At 39.9% G+C, this 23,576-nt stretch overlaps 5 protein-coding genes across 7 annotated transcripts; 3 read left to right on the top strand and 2 right to left on the bottom strand.

The window, feature by feature from the left end:
* Positions 1–1,972: 1,972 nt before the first annotated feature.
* Positions 1,973–3,185, top strand: cst14a.2 (cystatin 14a, tandem duplicate 2). Its single transcript, XM_027016242.3, has 3 exons — positions 1,973–2,153; positions 2,698–2,799; positions 2,937–3,185. The coding sequence occupies exons 1-3, from the start codon at positions 2,082–2,084 to the stop codon at positions 3,063–3,065; spliced, it is 303 nt and encodes a 100-aa protein (XP_026872043.1). The 5' UTR covers positions 1,973–2,081; the 3' UTR covers positions 3,066–3,185.
* Positions 3,186–3,961: 776 nt separating this feature from the next.
* On the bottom strand, positions 3,962–6,463 carry mix23 (mitochondrial matrix import factor 23). 3 transcript variants are annotated; one of them, XM_027016240.3, is made up of 6 exons: positions 5,966–6,463; positions 5,647–5,835; positions 4,934–5,059; positions 4,653–4,799; positions 4,333–4,392; positions 3,962–4,227 (listed from the first exon to the last, which is right to left on the bottom strand). In XM_027016240.3, exons 2-6 carry the CDS (start codon positions 5,695–5,697, stop codon positions 4,177–4,179), a joined length of 435 nt encoding a protein of 144 aa, XP_026872041.1. In that variant the 5' UTR covers positions 5,698–5,835; positions 5,966–6,463; the 3' UTR covers positions 3,962–4,176. The 3 variants fall into 3 exon arrangements, with proteins under 3 accessions (XP_026872041.1, XP_081576907.1, XP_081576912.1); XM_081720781.1 differs by having other exon boundaries at positions 3,962–4,149; XM_081720786.1 differs by having other exon boundaries at positions 3,962–4,149; positions 5,647–5,825.
* Positions 6,464–6,591: 128 nt separating this feature from the next.
* Positions 6,592–9,325, top strand: fam162a (family with sequence similarity 162 member A). Its single transcript, XM_027016222.3, has 5 exons — positions 6,592–6,840; positions 7,680–7,760; positions 7,872–7,983; positions 8,679–8,787; positions 8,903–9,325. Exons 1-5 carry the CDS (start codon positions 6,720–6,722, stop codon positions 9,017–9,019), a joined length of 540 nt encoding a protein of 179 aa, XP_026872023.2. The 5' UTR covers positions 6,592–6,719; the 3' UTR covers positions 9,020–9,325.
* A 532-nt stretch (positions 9,326–9,857) lies between these two features.
* kpna1 (karyopherin alpha 1 (importin alpha 5)) lies at positions 9,858–18,142 on the bottom strand. Its single transcript, XM_081720770.1, has 14 exons — positions 18,008–18,142; positions 16,122–16,255; positions 15,326–15,439; positions 15,093–15,192; positions 14,913–15,007; positions 14,539–14,670; positions 14,189–14,277; positions 14,012–14,111; positions 13,556–13,719; positions 13,238–13,316; positions 12,940–13,065; positions 12,591–12,718; positions 11,899–12,074; positions 9,858–11,807 (listed from the first exon to the last, which is right to left on the bottom strand). Exons 2-14 carry the CDS (start codon positions 16,245–16,247, stop codon positions 11,620–11,622), a joined length of 1,617 nt encoding a protein of 538 aa, XP_081576896.1. The 5' UTR covers positions 16,248–16,255; positions 18,008–18,142; the 3' UTR covers positions 9,858–11,619.
* Positions 18,143–19,845: 1,703 nt separating this feature from the next.
* On the top strand, positions 19,846–21,151 carry si:ch211-161h7.8 (thiosulfate:glutathione sulfurtransferase). Its single transcript, XM_027016226.3, has 4 exons — positions 19,846–19,984; positions 20,488–20,610; positions 20,715–20,877; positions 20,983–21,151. The coding sequence occupies exons 1-4, from the start codon at positions 19,852–19,854 to the stop codon at positions 21,035–21,037; spliced, it is 474 nt and encodes a 157-aa protein (XP_026872027.3). The 5' UTR covers positions 19,846–19,851; the 3' UTR covers positions 21,038–21,151.
* Positions 21,152–23,576: the final 2,425 nt, after the last annotated feature.

Here is a 23,576-nt window from a genome sequence, read left to right as displayed (position 1 = left end):
GTTTTTTGTAACGTTGTGTAATAATACATGCTATTTAAGTCCGTTTAACCAGTCCACGGAACTGGAGATTAAACAAAAGATCTGCAAGTACGGTTAAAACGAATATCCAGTCATCTATAGGTGTACATACTCTGGAATGTTCCTGTGTATACAGTAAACTCATTCTTCATTGCATTAAAGACTCTTATTTGAACTTCATTCTCTCACATTGAGAAAACATCCCACTGGGAACTTGGGAACTGGGAACTTGCTGCTTGGGAATTGTTTTATACTATAGACAACTAATGTAGTCTAAATTTAGCTTTGCCTAAATGTGAAAATTAATCAGCAAAATGGGTAGACTGGGTAGTTATAATGCGTAAGTACCTTACAATAAAAATCGTGCTTCACACATTAGAGATGTCATATTTGTCAAATGACAGGTAAATTAACCTGTATTAGTGCCTAGTACTTCTGTAAGTTGTTGATTCTAATGATGAAGTTCAGGTTAGTCGATTCTGAATGATCACTCTGTCTTATCTAACTCTTCTACATTCTGTCTGGCTCTTTACACTGCATTTATTGTATTATTCACATTATTGTTTCATGTTTTCAGTCATTTTTCTGCATTTTTTTAATGGGGGTTTATGAAAAAACCTTGGAATATCTATTATGGAAAACAAATGAAAACTAAGGTTAAGAACATGTCCACTAAAATATACAAATAAACTTGCATTGCCTTGCCTCTGTTAGTGAACTAAATGAACAAGTATGTACTGATGAGCATTTGTATCTATATAACATCAGTTGCGCTGATGAGCATACTCTTAAATGTGGACTAGACGGCTAGGTACATCTGGCTACTATGTAGCCATCAAGGCAATTATTTGCAGTCATACAAGATGGCCCGACAGTCTTAAAACAGGAACACTTTTGAAGTAAAAATGATGTATTGTTTATAACAGTGCCAGTTGGGCTGGGTGTGACCTTAGTCGCTGGGAAGGCCATCATGGACTTAATGGTTGTGTTTGCTAGTGAAATAGTGCTTACGAGGTTTAAAAGTGAGCTTGGAGACAGGTGAGGCTGGGACACCAGATTTCACTGTGGATTCGTGGAGGTGTCGTGGGCTTAACTCAGCTAAACACAGATGATGGGACTTGCCTACATGATGACCCCGGGGAAGAACTCATGATGTTGTGGTTGCAGGAATGATGAGAGTATAGCAGGTGCTATGTGACGCTCTAATGGAGCTCTAATGGCATAGTATATTATACATCTTATCCTAGGTGTATGTACAATTTGATCATTAATATGTCACTCCAAATGCCAGTAGAGCTGTTAAAATGCATGTTTTCCTTCTTGTTTTTAGTTACCTTGTTTGTGTGCTAACATAATTGAACCAGTATGTAATGATGACTGTTTGTATCTAGATGTCATCATTAATGGTGATGGACATACTTCTAAATGTCAATAGTGCATAAGACTGATTCTTCCAATCTGAAATGTTTGGCCTATCACCTCTTATAAATACAAACCTGCACAAATGCATGCCCTCCTCATAAGATACTTTGAACCTTTATTCTTTAAATCTACTATTATTATTACTATTATTGTTGTTAGTTATAAAATATTTATGAATGACTGACAGGTGCAAATACTTTTTTGGCTTGTGTTTTGTCTACCTGTGCGCTCATAAAACGCTGCTTCGTGACTGGAGTTAACTGCACTGCATGATCTGCACATATTCAAAGCTCATCAAGATCCTACTGAAAACTTCGGAAAATCCATTTTACCTTAACATATCAGCAGCATCAATTACTATTTTGACAACTACTAAAAAAGTATGTTAGCATGTTTCATCATGCTTACAATTCACACTGCATCTTAATTCTCACTTTGGATGTTTTTTATGTTTTGTTTTACGTAATCATTTCCAGGGTTGCGAGATGACTTTTATTTTGAAACATCATGTGATTTTGCATCAACACAGGCACTCCATAAATCATATGAGAGGAAGTGAAAGACAAAACGCGTTTAACTTCTGAAAACCTTTGGGGCGTTGAGAGCTTTAGTAAACCAGTATAAGGCCATAATTTAATAAAATGCCTTTATTGTGTGGCGGGACCTCTGAGGCGAAGGATGCAGATGATAAAATTCAGGAACTCTGTGACAAAGTCAGTATCTTTTTTATTTAAAGACTGGCTCGAGTTTTTCCTTTTCATATTTTTCTCCAAAATGTTGTTTTAACATTCGCTTGCTTTTTATTAAGTCTAAGTGAATCGCTTAATACGCCAAACTAAGGTTGGCAAAAAACAAGAGCACGGCTGCTAACACAGCCAAGATTAAAAATAACAAGTTTGGCTTGATCTGTGTCCGTAAAACTGGCACTAAGGGTACACTTACCAATGCAGTGTGTAAGCAAACTAAATGAACCAGTTTGTAACGATAATTATAGTTGATGACATTGTTAGCGGTGATGACAATACTGATAAAAATACAGGTAGTGTGTAAGTTTGACTCTTGTAACTAGAAATCCCTTAACCTGCCATAATCTGGGTGACCTTTTGTTTTGGCTTTCTCAAAAAAAAAAAAAAAAAACGTGCCAGTGATTGGCTATATTCTTCATAGTTAATACGAAGAACCACCACATACTAATGTGGCATTATAACCACAGGGTACAAGACTTTTATTAAAAATGTTTCATTTTGGAAATTACAGGTGAAGCTTCAAGCAGAGGCGAAGGCAGGCAAAGCATTTGATGTTTTCAGCGCAAAATCTTACAAGACACAGATAGTAGCTGGGACTAATTATTTTATCAAGGTAATGCACACAGGTCTTCTAGTAAATATATTAGGAATCCTTAATCGTTAAATTGGTTTGTTGTTTTTAAAAAATAAATGTATAATTATACAACCACTGGCAGCTGTAAACCTGTATTTTCTGTTGTTCTGGTTCAGGTCCATGTAGGGGGTGAAGAGTACATTCACCTGCGTGTTTTTGAGATGCTGCCTCACGCAGGAAGTACCCTACACGTGCACGGTGTGCAGACACCAAAAGCCCACCATGACCCTATTGAATACTTCTGAACATATTCACTTTGCCACCATATGGCATACTCTGGATACATTACAACTGTTTACAGTCCAAATGATTAATGTGTGAGGGGTGAAAATCCATCCAATAAAATACAGATGACATCAGAAAAATGATCTGCCTGATTTTTTTAGTATTATTTTAAATAGGATATGAGCAGAGGAAGACTTTTTAACTTGATTCTATTAAATAGCTAAATAATGAAAGTACTATGATTAAAATAAAAATTCATGGACTTTAATGGACTGGGCCTTTTTGTTTCCCTAAACCATCAATGTGTTTGAATAAATCTGTTTTATACAATATCCCAAATTCATAGTTTGAATGCAGACATTTTTATATCAAGTAAGGTCAAGTGCTCCTTTTCTAATCATTATGACAATTTGAGTAACTGTCTAAAGACCCTTTGAAGCCACAGCTGAATAAGAATCCCTCTGTGCTTGGACAATGTATGAAGAGAATAATGATGAGCAGAAGGCAGTGTGGCCACTTCTGTTAATGTGCTTGGGTTAATCTACCCCCTAATCTTTGCAGGCAGGTGAGACTGGTCTTAACCACTTCCAGCACTATGGAATGGCTATAGTAAAGAATTTAAAGAAAATTCTCCACCCCACTTGTAAATATAGGTAGTGAGCACGGCTCCACTGGAAATGGGTCATTCATTTGTACTTGTGATGTAATAATGAAAATAAAACTATACTGCCAGCAAGTAAAGTGAAAAATCCCAACATAAACAATCATTAAAAAAATATACATCTTGAATATTGTGGACAAAAGCCTCATACACGTGTATGCAAACACACACCACCACCACCACCCCCTTGACTACTTTGTAACAAGTTGTACTGTAGACTAATTGACATACCACCTTAAGCACAGACCCGTTAGCCACTGGAAAAAAGAATCTTTATAAAATCCATTTTGTCAAACATCTATATGAATACATAGAAGGTGTATTACAGTTAGGTAAGGAGAGGGCACTGGGTCTGAGGGGAGGGGGAGGAGGAGGCACAGAGTCTGAAGGGCAGAATCCAGTCTTGGCTCCAGCTGTGGACCACAGCCAATGGTGTAAATACTCTGCAGGTTGCAAAAGAGGAAACAGAGTCACTTGATCTTAGGTGGGGTGTAGTAAATTCGACACCTCTCACTGAAAACCTATGAAGAATCAAGAGAGAGAGGCCATTCAAATAAGTGAGGATTCAGACATGATTATGACTGTATGAAAATTTTACAAGCCCAAGACCGTTCTGACTTTCTGACCTTCAAACTGCGGTCGTTGACAACTTCTTCAACGTTCAGCTCAGACTGCATGAGTTTTAACTAAAAGTAATAATAAAATAAAACAAACATTCTTTACAAAGTTGTTTTAATTATGTATTTAAATGAAAACTGTTTGTTACAATTACAAGACTTTGCCCTATTGACCACACCAATTGGCCCATGTGAAGCTATTAAGTACTGCAGATTTTATAATAATTTGACACAGCGTGTTAGAATCCTTCATGCCATCTTAAACTTTTTCCCAGGAAAATGTATTAAAATGTTTTTTGCTGCCTCCGTGTGGCAGAAACCAGTAGTACCTTGGTTTGCTCTTTCCTGAGTTGCTTAATAAGTGACAGGTTATCACTGTCCTTTGCTCTCTCTTCACGTAACTGCCCAACGACAGCGGAAGTTTCTCTAATACACTTTTTTATTGCTTTCTCTCTACTGAGATGAGCTTCCATCAGCTGCAAGAGACATTTACCATTAAAAGGTTCCTCTCATGCAAGCAAAACACAGACCAAGAAAGAATGGTGAGCATATAATTACATGTCAAATTAAATATAATAAATCATTACAGCACAACGGAGGCAATACCGACAGATTCATAGAGGTCCTTGCAGGTCTTAGCGGCATCCACTTTGCCTGAGAAGGATGCAGTGGGTACAGTAGTGTTGAGTGCGTGGACAATACGGTCATCAATAGTACGCATAACTTTTAACACCTCCTGCGAGACGTGCAGACATACATATATGCACATACAAATGACCAGACTGAATTTTATGGATTTTTAAAATTATTAATTTCACCTTATTTAACAATATTGATTTTTCCCTAAATTATTTTGACAGCATATGGATTAATTATTTTCTTGCTTTCATTTTGACACTGAAATGCTGTCAAAACGCCTAGTAGCATCCAAAGGCTTCACTAAACCTTTTATTCAAAAGATCCCTAATTTCAAGAACCTATTAGGATGAATAAATCCAGAAATAAACGTATCCCTAAAAAAAAAAAATACTAATAAAATAAAATTAAAAAATCAAAAGACTTGCAGGTACTTTGAATTTTGAATAAAGAGTTATGGTCACAGGGAAGGTCACAAGTGCAAGGAACATAAAATACATTACATGATCACACAAATGGCAAAGAAATGGAAACATAAAGAGGAGCGTGAACTCATGTGTGTCCTGCAGTTAGTCCGTGGTGGCCGAACAACGTCGTAGCTAGCATTTACTTTAATAACAGCACCACGATCACAGGTCCAGTGTGAGAATTAACACTGGTCATTTTAGGCGAAGCGATAGTTTTTACCTGAAACATTGAAAAGTCCTCACAGTTAAGAGGACCACTGGGCGCCGCCATGGTGGAGTAAGGTCCTCGCAGACTGCAATAATCCAAGAGTGCCCAAGAAGAGCCTGAATTATAACAACGGTCCGTCCACACCGTCTCGTATAGGCTGTTGTTTCTGTTTGTCACGTAACCTATAATTCCTGAATCAATCTAAAGAGTGGTTAATTTATACAAAAAATGAAATAAGAAAACACTACATTAATTAAATGTAAAAGAAAAAAAAAGTACGTCGTGATGAAAAGACTGAAAATACAACATTTTATACAGAAATTATGCCTACCAATTATTTATAATCTACGTCGATGCTTTGTTTATGTCCATGTCCCTGAAGTCCTAAACTGTCGGGTTTTACGGACCCTTTTCAGTCACACGCGGTCCTTTGATGGGGTACGTTCAAAGCAACATACATTTTTGTGACAGGGAAACTGTTATAATTGTTTGGTCTGGTACGTATTTAGTTACATGAAATTGTGTTAAAATATTGTTACATAAATAGATATTAACAAAGTTGCGATTAAAGGTGCAACAAATCGACAGACATGTATGTGTTAACTATTTACAAATAGGAGTCAAAGGTTTACACGACAGTGCTCGTTAAGGATTGTATTTTAATCATTTTACATTATTTTGAGTTTTATTACTATTTTTATTTTGTATTTTATATTTAACATTTAAAGAATTGTGAACTTTTGTTTTTAAATGCCTCGCGATCCTAAATTGGATTACGCAATTTAGAAGAAAATTTTGTTTTAAAAGGTTACATACAAATAAATAACAATTATTATTAATATTGTTGTTGTTGTTGTTGTTAGTAGTAGTAGTAGTAGTGGTAGAAGTAGTGGTGGTATAGCGAAAAAACACTGAATGTCACGGAGAATCTTCGTCGTATTGAAGGCACCACCACTCTTATACGCATTTCACCACCACACACAAGTACTGATAGTGGGTGACTTTTCTAGCTTAGCTAGCTACATGTACGTTGAGGGAGCAATACCTGTTCTTTATTTGGCTGTTCTTTATTTCTGCTGGTTTATATGATTAACAAATATAGCTTATTTTCTCCTATAAATTTCTCCTATAATTGCAAGATGAATTGCATGATCTTCACCGCAATACGCAGAAGTCGTACTGTTTCTGCATTTAGCACTTTTGGAGGTGAGTAACTTAACTTGTTTTCAGAAGAGATCTGGGGAATTCAGCTGGATATGTCAGTCAGATCTTTTGTTTTACCTGCCCTTTTGTTTTACCGAAACATTTATTAAGCTATATTTAGCATTATAAATACGTAGCATGTTTTTACAGATAACCATGTAGCTAGCAAGGTAGCTAAATAACTATTATTTTTAATTCGTCTTCGACGAATGAAAAGTAATATTTCATCGTTTTAGTATATATATAGAAGCACTTTGCTTGCACAGCTGATGAAGGACCTCTGTCCAAAACGTTGTTTCTTTGAAACTCTGTGTACTACAATTCATTCATTCTCTCTCACACACACACACATTATATATATATATATATATATATATGATAGTTGCGAAATGCACGTCATCTATATTTTGCATAGCCTACCTGGGTGTGAAAGTTCAAATGACCGTGTAGCTAAGAAGGTAGGTAGATAAATAATTAGCGTGTGTCATAGATAGATAGATAGATAGATAGATAGATAGATAGATAGATAGATAGATAGATAGATAGATAGATAGATAGATAGATAGATAGATAGATAGATAGATAGATAGATAGATAGATAGATAGATAGATAGATAGATAGATAGATAGATAGATAGATAAACCTAGATCAAAATGCTGTTAACAAGCACATACATCACTCTGACTCATCAAAAACACTTGCAGATGAGAGTTGCGAAATGCACAGACACACTCGTGACCTCGCACGGCTCTTAGTCCTACCTGCGTGTCAACCTAATTGTTTTACTGGTTACAGCAGATACATTTCAAATGCTCATGTTGTTGTTTGGCTTCCCCTGTAGGGCTGTCGCGGAGACTGAACACTGCAAACCGAAGGCAGCTGTGCAATAAAGTGCATGAAGAGGCATCCGTGCCAGCACATGGTTAGGAATGGGGTTGGGGTGGTGGGTTTAAGTCTTGATGCTGTGAAATTGGAACATAATTCAGGCCATGTTTGACTCAGTCTTCCTAATTTCAATTTATATTACCAATAGCACGGCAACCTGGGTTCAAACTGCCTGGTTTTCGACCATCTGCTATGGACAAAAGAATTCTGTTATGGGCTGGACGTTTTAAAACCCATGAGCAAATCCCAGAGATGGTGTCGTAAGTGGTCTTTTCCTGTTTACATAGCGGATTCACTTTTAGACATCACGCTACGCTGGTCTCTCATTGGCTCCATTCATGATGTCACGTTACATGGTGTCTGTCTGTGGGTAACACCCATGGAACTTCTGTTCTGTAGCTCAAACAGGATGTCCTCCCTGTCCCTGCAGTTAATTGGTGTAATTCCTGATATCTGGGTAGAGATCAAAGAATGCCATGTGTTTAATGGTTTGAGGCAAAACAGGGGTGGCCAGCATCTACAGCTATATGGCATTCATAGAACAGGATACAGACCCTTTTAGTAGCATTTAAAGGAGCAAGGAGGTCCAGCTGGTTTAGAAACATGGTCTTTGTTTCAACAACAACAAAACAACACATGTATCCAAAGATGTGTACTGGTGGGAATTTGCTGCTTCTCACTTAATAGTGCTCTTTTGAGATTTCACACCACCTTCCTGGATTAAAATCCGTAATTACTCAAGCAGCATCAGTTAACTGGCAGTTAAGCATTTGAACTGCCAGATCATGATATGCTTAGTCATCATGATCTTCATTTTATGTACACCTAGGGTGTGACTTTCCTACATTATTTATACAATTACCATTAATATTATGTTGTTTGTAAACAACTTTCTATATCACTTTTGTTAACATCAAGTGTCTGTTAATGACCCTTGTGCATTAATGACCCCTAGATTTGAGATGATTGATGCAGCCAGGAACAAGGTGCGGGTAAAGGCCTGCTGTCTCATGATCGGCATGACCATCCTTGCCTGCATGGCCATGATTTTTATGGGAAAAGAGGTATTTGATGCCTGCAACAAAAGCATGAGGCATTCCAGAGGCCTCAGTCAGAAGACATCTTGTGACTCCCAGTTCTTTCATTTAGAAATAAATATGTACTATTTGGCCTTTGCAGGCAGCACGGCGTAATGTAAACCTGACAGCCATAAACTTGGAGAAGAAAGCTCGGTGGAGACAGGACGCTCAACAGGAGCAAGCGGGGCTGCCTGCCCAAGCAGAGAAGCCGCAGTGAAGACCCTAGCAGAGCTCCAGCCACTGGGGGAATCCTAGGACTTCCCCCTTCAAAATCTGCCACATTAGTACACCTTTTATCATGTTTCGTCCAGTATAGCTGGCCGAAAGTTGGGTTTCTAGCATACAAAGGTTTCTGCAAGTAGATATTTTGTTTATGGTGCGAGACATAGAAATGGACTTTTCTCTTAATTTGTTTATGGTGTGAAATGTAATATATATATATGAACTTTTCCTTTAGTTTGAGAGACTGTGTTTGTAAGTGTTTAACTTTAAATTGTTACAATAAATACAAATTACCCCATAACTGGTTGCTGTCCTTTCTGTAGGCTTCAGGGTTTAGGTAAAGGAGTATTACTGGATCTTTCAGCCAGGTTGTCCCTGTTGCTGTGCTAGTTTGATAAGCATGAGCTCTTGAGACTGGCACAGTGTGTACCAGCTGGGAGAAAGCAGCTGATTTATCAATGTTCTAAAGATGCCCTTATCAACTTGCCTGTCCTCAGAAATACACAGCAACTGTAATGACTGGCAGAACCCTAAAGAGGGACAAGCTAGCAGCAAGGAGCATCCTGCTTTACTGCAACAGCTCACAATGTTTTGGAATTGGCCACATGACTATATCAGGATGGTTTAAAAAAAAAACATAAGTCTATGAAACTAATCAAGAACGCGGGACTGACACAAGGGCGACTGATGCATCTCAAAATGTGTTTCTCTGAAATCTTCTATGCACACAGTCGAAAAAACGTTCAGATTGTATATATTAAGCAATTATATAAATTACTGATATTAAGCTGTCCAAATGGAACTGAAAAGAAGTGATAAAAATGGCCATGGACTTCATGAAACAGGATTTATGCAAATGGCTTAACAGAGAAGTTACACAATCTCAATACTACAGCAGTATTGAACATGGAGAGCTGGTCATCTCTGAGAATCTAGCATAAAAAAGAGCTTAGTAAACAATCTTGCAGCTTTTGAGCTAAACAAAATCCACAGTATATTTCAAGTTTAATTTTGATTAATTTAGGCTACTATTTTCCTTATTTTATTTTTTTTAAAACTCAATTTCACAACAAGGATTATGGCACCTTCAGAACTGACAGATTCTACCCCAAACATATGAAATGTATTACAGGTAATGCAGTCGTTGACTCTGTTTTTGTCGTATCTTTCTAGTTAATATAATTTGGGATCATCTGAACATCGGTCTGCAGTCAGCATAATCGGATAAAATTTGTTAAACACGCACGCACTCGAGCGTACACACATACGCGCACACATACATGCCAAGCCTTCAGCTCGTTAAAGGTTCAGAGATTCTGATTGGTGGAGGAAGCTTTCTAGAGGCAGGGGGTCTATCAGACAGGAGGAGGCAGTGAGACTGCACTCAGATATTTAGTGTGTTTCTATTTGTAATGAAAGTCCTGTGATTTTGAGTGCAAACCATATGCACACAACCTTCTCACCTCATTTCCTGAGGAGTGGAGAGCAAAAGTAGGCCAAGCACTGCACTGCACAGAAAGGAAGTTGGTTACAATTTAAACTGAACATAAAGTGCAGATGATGATAATCACATGGAATTGTCCTTTAAAGTCCCAAAAGTCTTCTTAAAGTCCGAAGCACCCCCCCCCCACACACACACACAAAAAAAAACCCCATTTTTTAAAGGTTTGTCTTTGTCCAACAGTCTCAGTGCGGGACACAAGGACTCCAACTCCCAGAATCCTAAAAAGGTGCAAATGCTTTAAAAAGCAAGTTGGAGCCAGTCGGTTTTCAGTCACTGGAGGAATGCATGAGATTAAAAGCAAGAGTTTGCCAAATTGGCATAGTCAGTCATGAACCACAAACTTCAGTCCTGTCATATGACAAGAGCCATCTTTACACTAGCCTGGTCTAACACGTAGGTAAAAGTGCGTCGCTTTCAGCAGAAGTCTTTTCAGTCTTCAGGGCAGACTGGCCATGTCTCTGCTGGTTTGGGGTTTTTTTGTTTGTTTGTTTGTTTTTTGGAGCGCCTGGTGACGCATACACAGTCACACGGTCAGTCCAGTGTTTTAAACAGGTGAAAAGAGCACTGCGCAAAGGCCACCCCTCCAGAGAGTCAGTATTGCAGTAAGGTCATACAAGCACTATATTACCAGTTTCCATCAGCTCATGGACAGATGTTGAGTGTTCCTGGTTTACTCGCACAGGGCTTTTGATGCTTGCTTATACAGGACACATTCAGGTGTGGATGAGGATTATCCCAGATCCTTGCATGGTTTGGTACTGGAGATTAATGCAAGACACTATGAGCTATGGGAATAATTATGTTGATGTCTGTGGGTGGTTGTTCTGATACATCCCAGAGTTGGCTGAGAGGGTTTAGGTGGTCATGATGTTCACGGCACTGTCAGGGTCTGGCCATTTTCTTTTTGAGCTGTTCTTCAGATGCGGTCCAGTGACAGCAGAGGTGAGGGAAGCAGGAAAGGGGGTCTGCCCAGCAATGCAGGCTCTCGCAACACCACACACTAATAATCATGATCATTAAGTCACTCTCTCCAGTGGGGCTTGGGGGCACCTCTGCCTCTTGTGTGGGGCATGTGAAAAGCGGGGGCGGGGTTAGAGCTGGAAGCCCTCCATGGGAGTCTCGCACTGCTGGAAGAGAAACTGCTGCTGTTGCAGGTCCACAGCAGGGGCCAGGGCTGGATCCTCGTCCTCCGTGCTGAAGTAGCGCTCGATCAGGTCAAAGGCTTTCTGATAGATCTCCTGATTCTCATGTCCCTGCAGGAACTCCAGCTTGTCCAGACCTGAGGGAGAGTGTTGGCCCATTACTAACCAAACCACATCGCAAGACATTTTTGTAGACATGAAAGTTTAATACAGGTGGGTTGTACATACCATATGCTTCCTCAATGAGGGCGCAGTAGGGGTTAATTCCTCCTCCTCTCTTAGCATCCAGTTCTCCCAGTCGGAGGATGTTCTCTAGACCATTCAGAGCCACCTGCACAATCTTGGAGTCCATAAGGGTGAGAAGGTCACATAGAGGCTTGATGCACCCCAGCTCCACTAGATGCCTATTGAGACAGAAATAAACATCACAATAGCTGTATAATTATAATGACCTGCACCACCACTAGACATTTGAGCAACAGATAGAAGCAGGCACATTGTTTTAATCAGTAAATGACATATTTGATGACTTACGTCCTATTAGGATCGGATTATTTTGACATGGGGATGTAGGGTAACGTAATATTACCACAGACAGATTGTAATGGGATTAAAAAAAACTTGGTATAAATGATAGATGGGAGTGGCCTCCATCAATCTGCAATGTGCTAGACACTTCTGAAAGACTCGGTCATTGTAATCCTGTTTTATCTTAATCCAACTGTGCTTGGAAATCCTCATTGAGCAGCTATTTCTTTCACAAAAAAAATGTTCAAAATGCTGGACTGGGGAAATGAACGAGGTGAGAGAACACCAGCCTTTTCTATACCCTCCTCCACGTAGTATTTTACAGGATAAACAACAGAAACCTCAAGATTTTCAAATAAGAAATATGGATCTCTCAAATTGTCCTGGCTAACCTGATCTGCTCAGCGGAGCCTCCTGAGGTGGCATTGGTGACTGCCCACGCCGCCTCTTTCCTCGTACGGAACTCTGCCACCTGAAGAATGCTGATGAGAGGAGGGAGCAAACCTGCATCTATCACCATCTATAGAGAGAGGCACACAAATTTAACATTACATTTATGGCATTTAGCAGATGCTCTTACCCAGAGTGACTTACAAAGGTGCTTCGAGATAGACAGAGCAAGCACACGAGACAGACAGCGAGAGAGCAAGACAGAGACAGCATGAGACAGACATATAGACAGAGTGCGCGAGACAGACAGGCAGACACTTAATTGTGCGGTAAGCCAGGCAGAGAGGGGACCTGTATCTGTGCTCGGTTGCCAGCTGTAATATTGGAGATGGTCCAGCAGGCTTCCTTCTTAATGGACTCCTTTGGGCTACTTAGCAGGTGAAGGAGACTCTGCAGGGCGGAGCAGTTCAGGATCACCTGCTCAGACACAACACAGCAGCCAAGAAGGCCAGCCGGGCCAGGCCTTAGGAACACATTAATCACAACCCTACAATCTATAAGGCTACAAGCTGAGTGTCCCGCTTGCACAATGAAAACACTACTGTAATACCAGAAAGCAAATATTAAAGAGTTATTCTGCTTTCATTACCTGCGTCTGAAGGTCATCTCCTGTGACAATGTTACCCACAGCTCTAAGGGCAGGAGAGACTACCTTATAATCTGAATGTCTGGAAGAGAGAAGGAATTCCATTTCACTAATTCTTGGGACGACAACATATTGACATTTTCAAAACAGTCTCCGTCATATGCCTGAATGAAGAGCTATTTCAGCAAGGTGTTCACCTTATGTTGCTAACATAGTCTTTAGGAGTCCTGTTTGTTCAAATGACTAAATCTAGATCTAAACCACTTCTTCACATTCTCTCCAGCCCCTAGGATACCGTTTGCCCAGGGAGGGCCGTCTTACAGGAGAAGTTCCACGAGTCTGCGGCACACCCCCGAGTCTATGACAGCCTGGATCTTGTCGTTGGGACCATCAGACAGATAGGACAGTGCCCAACAAGCATCCGCGAGAATGTCCGTATCATTTACGAAGAGCAGCCAGGAGAGAACGCTGAGGCATGGAGACACCTACACACACACACACACACACACACACCTATATTGTTTGGTTCGAAGGTTTAAGGACAGGATGATAAAACATACTGAAGCACCTTGACATCTACCCTTATTTTAGAAACCATCAATCGGACCCATCAGTGTAGGGGAAACAGCCAATCTGCCTGGAGAAGGTTGGGGTTTAACCCTAACCAAAATCTAAAACCACTCAAGAGGGAGACTGTACATACAACCCCATTCAGTTCGCTCCGACTAGATCAAACACAGAAACCCAATGTGTTGACCTGGTAATAGTGGCCTGTACCTTAGAGAAGTCTGGAGGTGGGTTCTTCCCTCTGCACAGGTTAGACAGAGCCCACACTGCGTTTCTCATCATCGTCAAGCGGTTCTGTTTGGCCAACAGCCTGGAAATGGGAGCAATAATGTTCAAGATCCAGTCACTCAATAACAAAAATATACAATAATACAATCTATAGCTCACTGCATAAGGGCAGGTAGGATGTTGCAATCCACCACGTAATCTCGACACTCCGCACTGTCCCCCGCGATGTTGCCTAGTGCCCAAACCGCCTGCCATGAAACACACAACATAGCAATGATTCATCCACACAGACATCACAGAAAGCACAACAGATGCTGCATCTCTGGCCTGCAATATTATTCACAGCTAGCCAACAGAATCTGGTGTGAAACTGGCATGCCAAGCTTGGTGAAATACTACAACTGTAAAAATTTGAAAATGTTTAGGTTGAATACTTGCCATACATTAATAGGTACACATGCAAGTTATATAAGGTACATTCAAATAGTGTGAATGTGTAGTAAAGTTACCTGCTCCTTGACATCCTCGAAGTCTGAGCTGAGCATCTCTATGAATATGGGCACTGCGCCAGCCTGAATGACCACGCGTGTCTGATGGGAGGTGCCTGAGGCAATGTTCGTCAACACCCACGCAGCCTCAAACTGCAAGAAACAATACCCATCGGCACCCTGCACTCTGGGTCTGTCACTGATGCACTTAAAAGCCAAACAGCTCAAGACTCTGGGCAAGATTTGCAACATAAATGCACTCGTGCACCATGAGCTTGTCCTGAAACCATTCCATCCTCAAGAACAGATTTAGTGCTGCTGTGAGAACAGCATTAGCACAGTGAGGCTAATGAGATTAATGGCACCTGGACAGGACTGCGCATGTGTGTGTTTACCTGTAGTGTACAGTTCTCCTTCCTCTTTAGGAACTCCACAAAGCGCTCCACCACACCAGGCGTGGCAATAACTTCATCAATGGGGGGATTGGGTTCTAATACAGGATCATATAACAAACATATTAGCAAATAGGTCGCATCCTAAAATAAAAGTTGTGGGGCAATTGTGTGGCAACTGACCTTTTGACAAAAGCTTTCTGAAGCGCTGTGTTCCCATAAGCTGCTGTTCTGGAGAGCTGGAGAAGATCATCTGAATCATGTCCTCAGAAATAACACCTCCCTAAGATACAAATACAATAATTACACAAGAAAACAAACATACATAAATGCATTTGGATAGATCTTGAGATTAATACATAGTTATACAAATAAACAGACAGACAGAAGTAGTTCTACAGTGTTAAAAGTGTCACCGTGATTTGGTCCATGTTGTTGGCCTGGGACTCCAGGTAGCCGGTGTCTGACATGCCATCTTCCTCAAGTGCGCAGTCTTCCTCCACAGTGGCCACATTCCTCCGTTTGAACAGCTGGAGAATCGCGCATACACACACAAAGCTTAAGCCTCAGTTAACTACGCCTGCACACATCAACAGGTTTTGCCTGCATCACAGTGTTACAAAGGTGCTCCAATTCTTTTGCACAGATCTAAGTTTTCTGCTATGAATATTCAAACTCATGTTTGTGAGTATTTGCAAGACTATCCAGCAACCATACAGTAAAATTAAATAGTGATGGAAGTTTTCATCACTAAAGGTTATTTGTGGCAGAAGTCCGCTGATAGTTCACCAGGTGTTGAAGATTAGCACTTTTATTCATGAGTTGTTGAGGGAAAAACAGCCAGGAATCATGGGACCAAAATGTGAAATGTGAAACTTCTCCTGTGCAATTAAAATAAATGTATTTATTTTATGGGGAGTGGGGGGATGAGGTGGTGGATGGGTATAAAATGTCTGATAAAATCTCAGATAAAACTGAAATACATCAATTTCGAAGAACACTGCCTTAAATGCAAACACAAGAGTATGTAAAAACTTGACTTGGATGGCAGCTGAAAAATAAGCCTAAACCCAACATACAAGCGCAAGATTGACAAAAGTGTTAATGACCGAATTATGAGCAGAGACCCCAACAGGCTGCTCCTGTTACTGAAATGAAAGTTAAAGTCCAAAGTTAGAGTGAGCCAAACATACTGCCTTTTAATTATCTTACCTGTTCATCTTTCTTCTGTTTGCGTAGTTGCAGGCCTTCCTCCTCCCTCCTCCTCCTCATCTCGTCTGTGTTGAGTGATTTGTTTTTGTAGCTTCTGAGTCGTGCATTGTCCTTTCCCTGACTCATGATGCAGCCTAGAACAGAAGAGGGCACCTTTACTACTTCAGTACAAAGCACACTTTAAATGCATAGAAAAATGTCATGTAGCACAGTAATGCACACAAGACATAAATCAATCAACTGTCATAATCATAAAATCATTAGTTTGCATGTGAATACTTCAGACACTAAATTAGGTATAAGAACTGAACATCTGCACTCTGCTGTAAAGCTGTCATGGACAGTCACTGAAATACAAAACTTGATTTACACTACAATGAGACATTTATATTGATTAGTTTTGTTACCAAGTTACTGTTGAGGAAAGAACGTTTCCCCCACATTTATTAATTGGGATGTGTCCACTAATAATAATAATAATAATAATAATAAGATGAAGACACGTCAATGAAAAAGATCATTTTACATAATGTCACTTCCCCTGGAACATTATTTTATGTATTTTGAAATGCAAATCACTCGCAAGGTACAACTGAAGATAGAGCTCCAAACAAAAGTAGTCCACTAGCTTGCTGTCAGGGGCAAACATTTATGCATTTTCCAGCTACTTTGGCCATGAATGCGGTACCTATGTGTTCATTCTAATTCATTGGGGTCAGTGTTTGTTTGCGATTCGTGATGTCTTTTAGTGTGGTCAGAATGCCGACAGGTAAACTGGATGTCGCTATGACCTTATATGGTCAGACGAATTAAACTCTTAAAGGCTGATGGAGGAGTTACAACACTGTTGTTTGCGCTATCGCGCGCAGGCATGCAGTTCCGATCTAATTCACAGTGCCTCGCAGATTAAGAACAGTAAGGCGGAAAATTAGCTACACGATTCCATTTTTCATGACAAATGTAGGATCAAGTAAACGTATCAGTACGAACAGTACCGAACAAAGTAGAGTAATCCATCAGTCGGTTTGCTATTGCTCATGCTCCAGCTATCTTGCTGGTTTATCTAGGAAGCTTGGAACTTCTGAAACGCGAAGGTATCTGGAGAGAGCATAGCCACCATAATCTGTCCTTTAACCATCATCGCTTTAACCTTTTTTATCTAGTAACTGTTAGCTAGCTAGTTTCTGAAGAAACCTGAAGCGACCAAGACCTTGTAAATGTTTTCAATGTTTCATAATCACTATGCTAACGCTATCGTAGCTAGGAATAAGGAGCAAGTGAGGTAATAACGGGAGTGGTTTTCTTCCGGTAACGTTGGCCAATATAGCGTTAGCTAGGTGGAAATAATTCTAAGGTACTAGTTATATTACCAATTGCTAATGTACTAGTTAGCTAGCTAACCTAGCTAGAGCACTAAATATCACTAGCTAGTAGCTAGCTAGCTAACGCTACAACTAAAACAGTCCTCGGTTAGCCAGCTAGCGTTAGCTGCTCATCGCTAATCCGCCGCGCATAGACTAGCCCGTGACGTGCGGGAATCATCGCTATGACGACCTCAGACAGCACCGACATTTATCAACAAATAACTAGCCAGCGATACGGGTTACGGTACTACAAGACCAACGAGCCGGCTAGCTAAGCGCGTAAGGAAGATTGGGCTAATTTTGCTTAGCCTGCTAGCTTATCTTAGCTGCTGGGCTTTTTCGAGAATACGCAGTTGCGCTTGCTAGCGTTAGCATAGATGAAGATAGCTGACAACGGCTCGCCGGGCGAATTGCTTGGTGCCTCTTCGGTATGTTCTCCAGTCGTTGTTAGAGCAATATTTTGTATCACTTGGGTAAAAATTACTAATAGATATAAAGTCGTTAGATTCTTGACAGACTTACCTATAAAAACTGTTCCGATTATCCCCTTGTCGTTCAGGCCACTGATCTGTAGCGTACACCGGTACTATGCTACTGCGCATGTGTGATGGCAGAGAATGCCAGCGCAGGCGTTCTCAGCATTGCTCACACACTGCTTGTCCGAAACTTGTTTATCTGGAAACACTGTGTACTTTACTACAATTGAGAATATCTCTACATGTCTTACTACATTACACTGCAGTTAGTCACCTTAGTTACTCTTCTTCGCATTATACACACACACACACACACACACACAATAAAAAAAAAAAAAAATATATATATATATATTTATTTATTGTGTGTGTGTTATGACCCATTCCACACACACACACACACACACACACACACACACATATATATATATATATATATATATATATATATATATATATAGGCTAATAACTGCGCTGTGCACAGCAGAGACACATGACGCTGTTGCCATGGGAACTGCGATGCTGGATGGGTGAAAACATAATAACAAAATATTGTTGAGGGAGACATCATACAACCAGATGTATAATTTAAAAATTACATTAAGTATTAAATAGATACACTTAATGTCACATTTATTTTTATTATCATTTATTTATTTATTTATTACCAAAATGTGTCATGTATTACATTGTTTAATCATTTAATTTTGACCCCAAACGCCAACCTTACGCCAATACTGATACAGGCCCGACGCATATCCAAACTCAGCGCCTGCTTAGAACCCTCAGTGGCCACCAGAGGGCTCCCTAGATCTCTATCTATCTATCTATCTATCTATCTATCTATCTATCTATCTATCTATCTATCTATCTATCTATCTATCTATCTATCTATCTATCTATCTATCTATCTATCTATCTATCTGTTCGATGGTATTCATTTCAAAACGCATTATTATGTTAACCATAAACATTCACTGGCTGTCCTGACTAGATACTTCTGTTCGATAAAGGCATGTTCAGCTAATGTGGCTAGATAGACAGCTATCATTTTAATCTTACACTGGCTACCAAAATATAAAATGGTTAAAATAGAAATAGAAGTTTTGACAGTAATCATTAGTTTTGATTCAAATTCTGAATCAAATTCTGCTTAGGGTCCTTAAATTCATTGGGTCAGCACTCCTGCGACAGGGCAATGTGGTAGTAGAGTACGCGGGGTAAAACCTGAATGAGCGCCCTCTAGTGGAGGGCGAAGAACATTCAAGTGAAACCAATAATTGACTAATGAGAGCGGTCACATACTACTATATATTAGCATGTAAATGAAATAGCTAAGTCTTATATGAACAGCATATTATAAAACTATAGGCTATTGAAATATCATATTTGTGACGCAAACTTCTGAAGTGATATACCGAAGCATGCAAACCTGCACGGACAGGTGATCAGTTTTATGTGGCCCGCAAATATTCGCACGTTTTCTATAAAACAGACCTTGCATTTTAATTTTCAGTATACAGGTGATTGTCAGACGTCTTGACCTTTCCACTTCATTCATTCATTCATTCATTCATTCATTCATTCATTCATTCATTCATTCATTCATTCATTCATTCATTCATTCACTCGTTCATTCAAATGATGATAGTCACCTACAATTAAATTTTTAACTATATTTTGGCTTAAATATTCTTCATCGCTAATTATTTAAGTATGATTGTCTAACCACGACGTGTTCCAGCATGTATCTACATAACGGCGTTAGCAGTGTTTCCGACTAATTCAAAAGGCCTCTACCGCCAGAGGGCAGCGTTACAGCAACAGTGCGTTAGAAAGCAGCCAGTCTCTGCTTCACCTTGCGCCCCTTTACTGACTCAACGATTAGAAATGATGTTCTTTCCTGCTTTACGTCGTATCGGTTTTGTCGCTGTATTCAAACCCGTTTACTATGTGGGACAAACAGCTGGCCATGGGTTAAGGACATCCGCTGTCAAGTTCAGCGAAGTTCCGTCAAATCGCGGTAAAATCATGACATTAGCAATTTTTTTTAAAAAAAATTAATGCTTCACATAGATTACTTGTCATCCAGTCATATCAAACGTAGATCTGTGCCTCTGCGCTATCTAGACATTTTGACGCATGCTGATTTAAACAAATTATAGAATTGTAAATTTAAAATATTTTTGACTTTTCAAGACACTTGCAAAGATTCTGTATACGTGCCTATCTCGATAAGGGGTCAAAGAACATATTTACCATGCAAGCTAGGTCTACTTCCATACTGTAATATCCCCGTGAGTTTTTTTAAGTCACTCACAATTTAAGAAAGATACACTCTTTACTTTCTGTAAGATATTTCTGACGGGGGGTGTTTGCGGGTGTTGCTTCTGTATGTAATGATTACGGCACAATAATTCCTGTCATCATAACACTACAGATCACTGCTACATGTATGACTCTCAAGAAAATCAAGACTGCAAAGCAGTTTTGTATTACAACTAATTATATTATTGGTTTCATCAGATTCAGTTGTGACACATAAACAACTGAAGACAATGCTGGCCAATCACAGTGTCCAGCTGTTTGACGTCCGAAATCCAGATGAATTCCAGGCAGGCCGCATTCGCGATTCTGTGAATATTCCGTGTAAGAAACATCTTTCCTAAATATGAAGCACTATATATCATAGTTGCAGAAATGCTGCTGTGTGCATATATGTCTTCATGCTGTCATCTATCTGCCTTAAACAGTGGGTCAGTTAGAGGAGTCTCTCAAGCTCTCCCCAGAGCTCTTTGAAAAATGTTATACAGTAAAAGCCCCCAAAAAGGAAGACGACAACATTGTATTCCACTGTCAAAGAGGTCGCAGGAGCCTAACTGCGCTCGCAATTGCCCACCGTCTGGGATTCAGCAGGCAAGATGTTAGCCATTCATACATGCAACCAGAGCTATGCAAAGCTTTACTTACTCTCAGAAGGCAACTAGCATCTGAATTAAAGCTCTCTCCTCTGCCTCCCAGGTCATGCCACTATGCAGGGGGGTACAATGAATGGGCTGAGAAAGAGAAGCAGTAACTATTAATGTTCAGAAGAGATGCTCCAATCTATTACCGCATTACCGATTTACCTTCATATGAATTCATATTGCATTTCATTGCCTTGTACTTGTACTGAGCAATGCCAATAAAGTTGAGTCTTTCTACTTTTATAGTTGTAAAGGCTTTAAACTAAATGTCTTCTGTATCTAAATGTATTCAAAAAAATTATTGAGTGGACAAGAAAGGAATCGTTTCTCAAAAACCTATGAACTAAGACTCTGGTTATACGTGTCCGAAATGCAAGTCAGCACATGCAGCATATAGTGTGTGTGCGGCACTGGACATTATGGTCAGAAGGGGGAGACAAAGTGACATTATACCTGTACAGCTCAGCTCTGGTTTCATGAGTAGAACTGTGGACACAGGTTCGTGGCCACAGATACTGATAAACAAAATAAACTGATGGAGTAGTAGATGTGGCCATCCCTGCATCAGTGCACAACTGTAATGCTTAAGGCTAACGTGTCGTGCAGCAATGCCTGCTGAAGTGAAGAAGCGATCATGAATAGCACCAAAATGGGAATATTTGTGCCTTACAGATGGGGGGCGGGGATCTGGAGAGTGCATGATTTACAAAGGGCATAGTCTGCTTCCAGCTGTTGAACTCTGGACGGCATACATGTCTAATCTGAGCCTGACACTCAGCTCCAGTTAGTAAGATGACCCCATTAACACATGAATGCTCAGGTTATCAGTAGTGTACAAAGAGCTGAAGGGCCCGTTTTCTTTACCTGGACTCCAGTCATAAAACAAAGCCTGTGCTAAGATATCTCTTTCTCTCTCTCTCTCTCTCTCTCTCTCGCTCTCTCTCTCTCTCTCTCTCTCTCTCTCACACACACACACACACACACACACACACACACAAACATTTACTCTGTTTAGCTGATACGTTTATCCAAAAAAAAGCTTTATAATTATGAATATACATAACGTGAGCAATTGAGGGTTAAAGGCTTTGCTCACAGACACAACAGTAGCAACGGGGCAGTGGTGGGACTTGAACTAGCAAAGTACTGACTACTTGTCAAGTACCTTAAATACTGAGCTACTACAACTGCGCACACAAACACAAACCCATACACACACAGATCAAAGAGTGCACAGTTTTGGCTCGAGGAGCCCTGCACCTGAATGGGAGGCATTAATGTTTGGCTCTAAACAACTGTATTTCAACAGCATAATACAAATGTGCCCTGACTATAAATAGTTCCTATAATAAATGGGTTTCTAACAACGGTCAAGTAAAGTTAGGTCAAGTAAAGAACAGTTAATATTTTTGGCATCAGGAAAGTGTGGGTTATATGCTGGTGTGCGTTAGTCTAATTTACAGCAATTAGTTATGTTGTGTGTGGCTTAAGTTCGTTTGCTGTTAGCTGCATGGAAAATGTCCCCAAGCAGCAATTCATCGCTCACACAAGCATGCCCGCTTTGCGTCTTGGTCTGTTAGCAGAGCTGCTGACTCTCGGAAGGATTCTATTTTCAAACTGCACGTTTATACCCATGAAGAGAAGCGCCAAGAAAATTTCTCCTTTCATCCAAAAAAAGAGAACATTTCTCCTTTCATCCAGGTTATTTCATACTGGATAAAAATGATCTTAACCCAATAAAAATATATATTTATTCATTTAGTATTATGTTGCGAGCTTCAGTATTTGGGGTGTAAAATCAGTGACTGAAAACTGGAAGGATTTATGCCAACAGAAAACGCTTTCTGGAAAGCATGAATGCCTTCTCGCGTTCATTATCGGCACAGCGCAATATCTTGTAAACTCATAGGAATGCTGGTTTTAGCGGGTAATTCGATGCACAGACCTGATGTGCGTTTGTATTTGTGCTACAGTGCATTAATGAGTTTCAGAAGAGACGCACACTCTCGATACGAAGGCAGAATGGTAGCCGTTTGTGGCCGGTCGCGCAAAGAAGGGCTCTTCACTTAACTCCATCCTCCAAGCGTTCAGAGCAAGTGCATTCCGATGCGTTTCGGCTCTTCGCTGAAGAAACAGGTACGCATTCTATACAATCCACATTAAAATCTATGAGGTGCTCTATTTTGGACAGTATTAAGCTATATATTTGCATTGTTAATGCAGAACAATATTCATCTTTGGCATGGAGTCATGCGATAGTTTTAAGATGAATTTGGGAACTTCAGCACTAACACTATTTAATGTTTGTTTTCCGTACATTTGTCCTCGTGTCTGCTTACACTACTATAACTTTTATAGAATTTACTTCATGCGCAGTGCTCATATGCCTACTTCGTTGCACCTGTAGGTCATTAAATTAAGAAATTTATTTTTGACGTCACTGATTTTGAGTATTTTTTCATAGCTATTTACCCAAAGGTGTGTCAGATTAATCGGGTTTCAAAGTATAAATGAGAACAAAATTGTCTATTCCTCTCTATTGCCTCTCGTCTACTGCAAATGCCAGATCCGAAATAAAATAATACTATTCCTCCAGGGAAAAATAACTTACATAAATGTAGCATATATTTAAAGTAAATAGACATACTG

This window comes from Electrophorus electricus, chromosome 1 (genome assembly GCF_041902795.1).
Source record: "Electrophorus electricus isolate QZ-2024a chromosome 1, ASM4190279v1, whole genome shotgun sequence".
In the NCBI taxonomy this organism is placed as follows: domain Eukaryota; kingdom Metazoa; phylum Chordata; class Actinopteri; order Gymnotiformes; family Gymnotidae; genus Electrophorus; species Electrophorus electricus.
The sequence above is the reverse complement of the archived record's forward strand: the minus strand, read 5'-3'. Positions and strand labels throughout refer to the sequence as shown.

Excerpts from the sequence above, each read along its gene's own strand:
- cst14a.2 (XM_027016242.3), top strand. The coding sequence starts at position 2,082 with ATGCCTTTATTGTGTGGCGGGACCTCTGAGGCGAAGGATGCAGATGAT. Across the intron at positions 2,154-2,697 it reads TTCAGGAACTCTGTGACAAA|GTGAAGCTTCAAGCAGAGGC; the intron begins GTCAGTATCTTT and ends TGGAAATTACAG. Across the intron at positions 2,800-2,936 it reads GGACTAATTATTTTATCAAG|GTCCATGTAGGGGGTGAAGA; the intron begins GTAATGCACACA and ends GTTCTGGTTCAG.
- mix23 (XM_081720781.1), bottom strand. The coding sequence starts at position 5,697 with ATGGCGGCGCCCAGTGGTCCTCTTAACTGTGAGGACTTTTCAATGTTT. Across the intron at positions 5,060-5,646 it reads AGGACTTTTCAATGTTTCAG|GAGGTGTTAAAAGTTATGCG; the intron begins GTAAAAACTATC and ends CACGTCTCGCAG. Across the intron at positions 4,150-4,332 it reads TCAACGACCGCAGTTTGAAG|AGTATTTACACCATTGGCTG; the intron begins GTCAGAAAGTCA and ends TGCAACCTGCAG.
- fam162a (XM_027016222.3), top strand. The coding sequence starts at position 6,720 with ATGATTAACAAATATAGCTTATTTTCTCCTATAAATTTCTCCTATAAT. Across the intron at positions 7,761-7,871 it reads GGCATCCGTGCCAGCACATG|CACGGCAACCTGGGTTCAAA; the intron begins GTTAGGAATGGG and ends TATTACCAATAG. Across the intron at positions 8,788-8,902 it reads TGATTTTTATGGGAAAAGAG|GCAGCACGGCGTAATGTAAA; the intron begins GTATTTGATGCC and ends TGGCCTTTGCAG.
- kpna1 (XM_081720770.1), bottom strand. The coding sequence starts at position 16,247 with ATGAGTCAGGGAAAGGACAATGCACGACTCAGAAGCTACAAAAACAAA. Across the intron at positions 15,193-15,325 it reads ACAACATGGACCAAATCACG|GGAGGTGTTATTTCTGAGGA; the intron begins GTGACACTTTTA and ends TTTGTATCTTAG. Across the intron at positions 13,720-14,011 it reads CACCTCCAGACTTCTCTAAG|GTGTCTCCATGCCTCAGCGT; the intron begins GTACAGGCCACT and ends GTGTGTGTGTAG.
- si:ch211-161h7.8 (XM_027016226.3), top strand. The coding sequence starts at position 19,852 with ATGATGTTCTTTCCTGCTTTACGTCGTATCGGTTTTGTCGCTGTATTC. Across the intron at positions 19,985-20,487 it reads CGAAGTTCCGTCAAATCGCG|ATTCAGTTGTGACACATAAA; the intron begins GTAAAATCATGA and ends TGGTTTCATCAG. Across the intron at positions 20,878-20,982 it reads CACCGTCTGGGATTCAGCAG|GTCATGCCACTATGCAGGGG; the intron begins GCAAGATGTTAG and ends TCTGCCTCCCAG.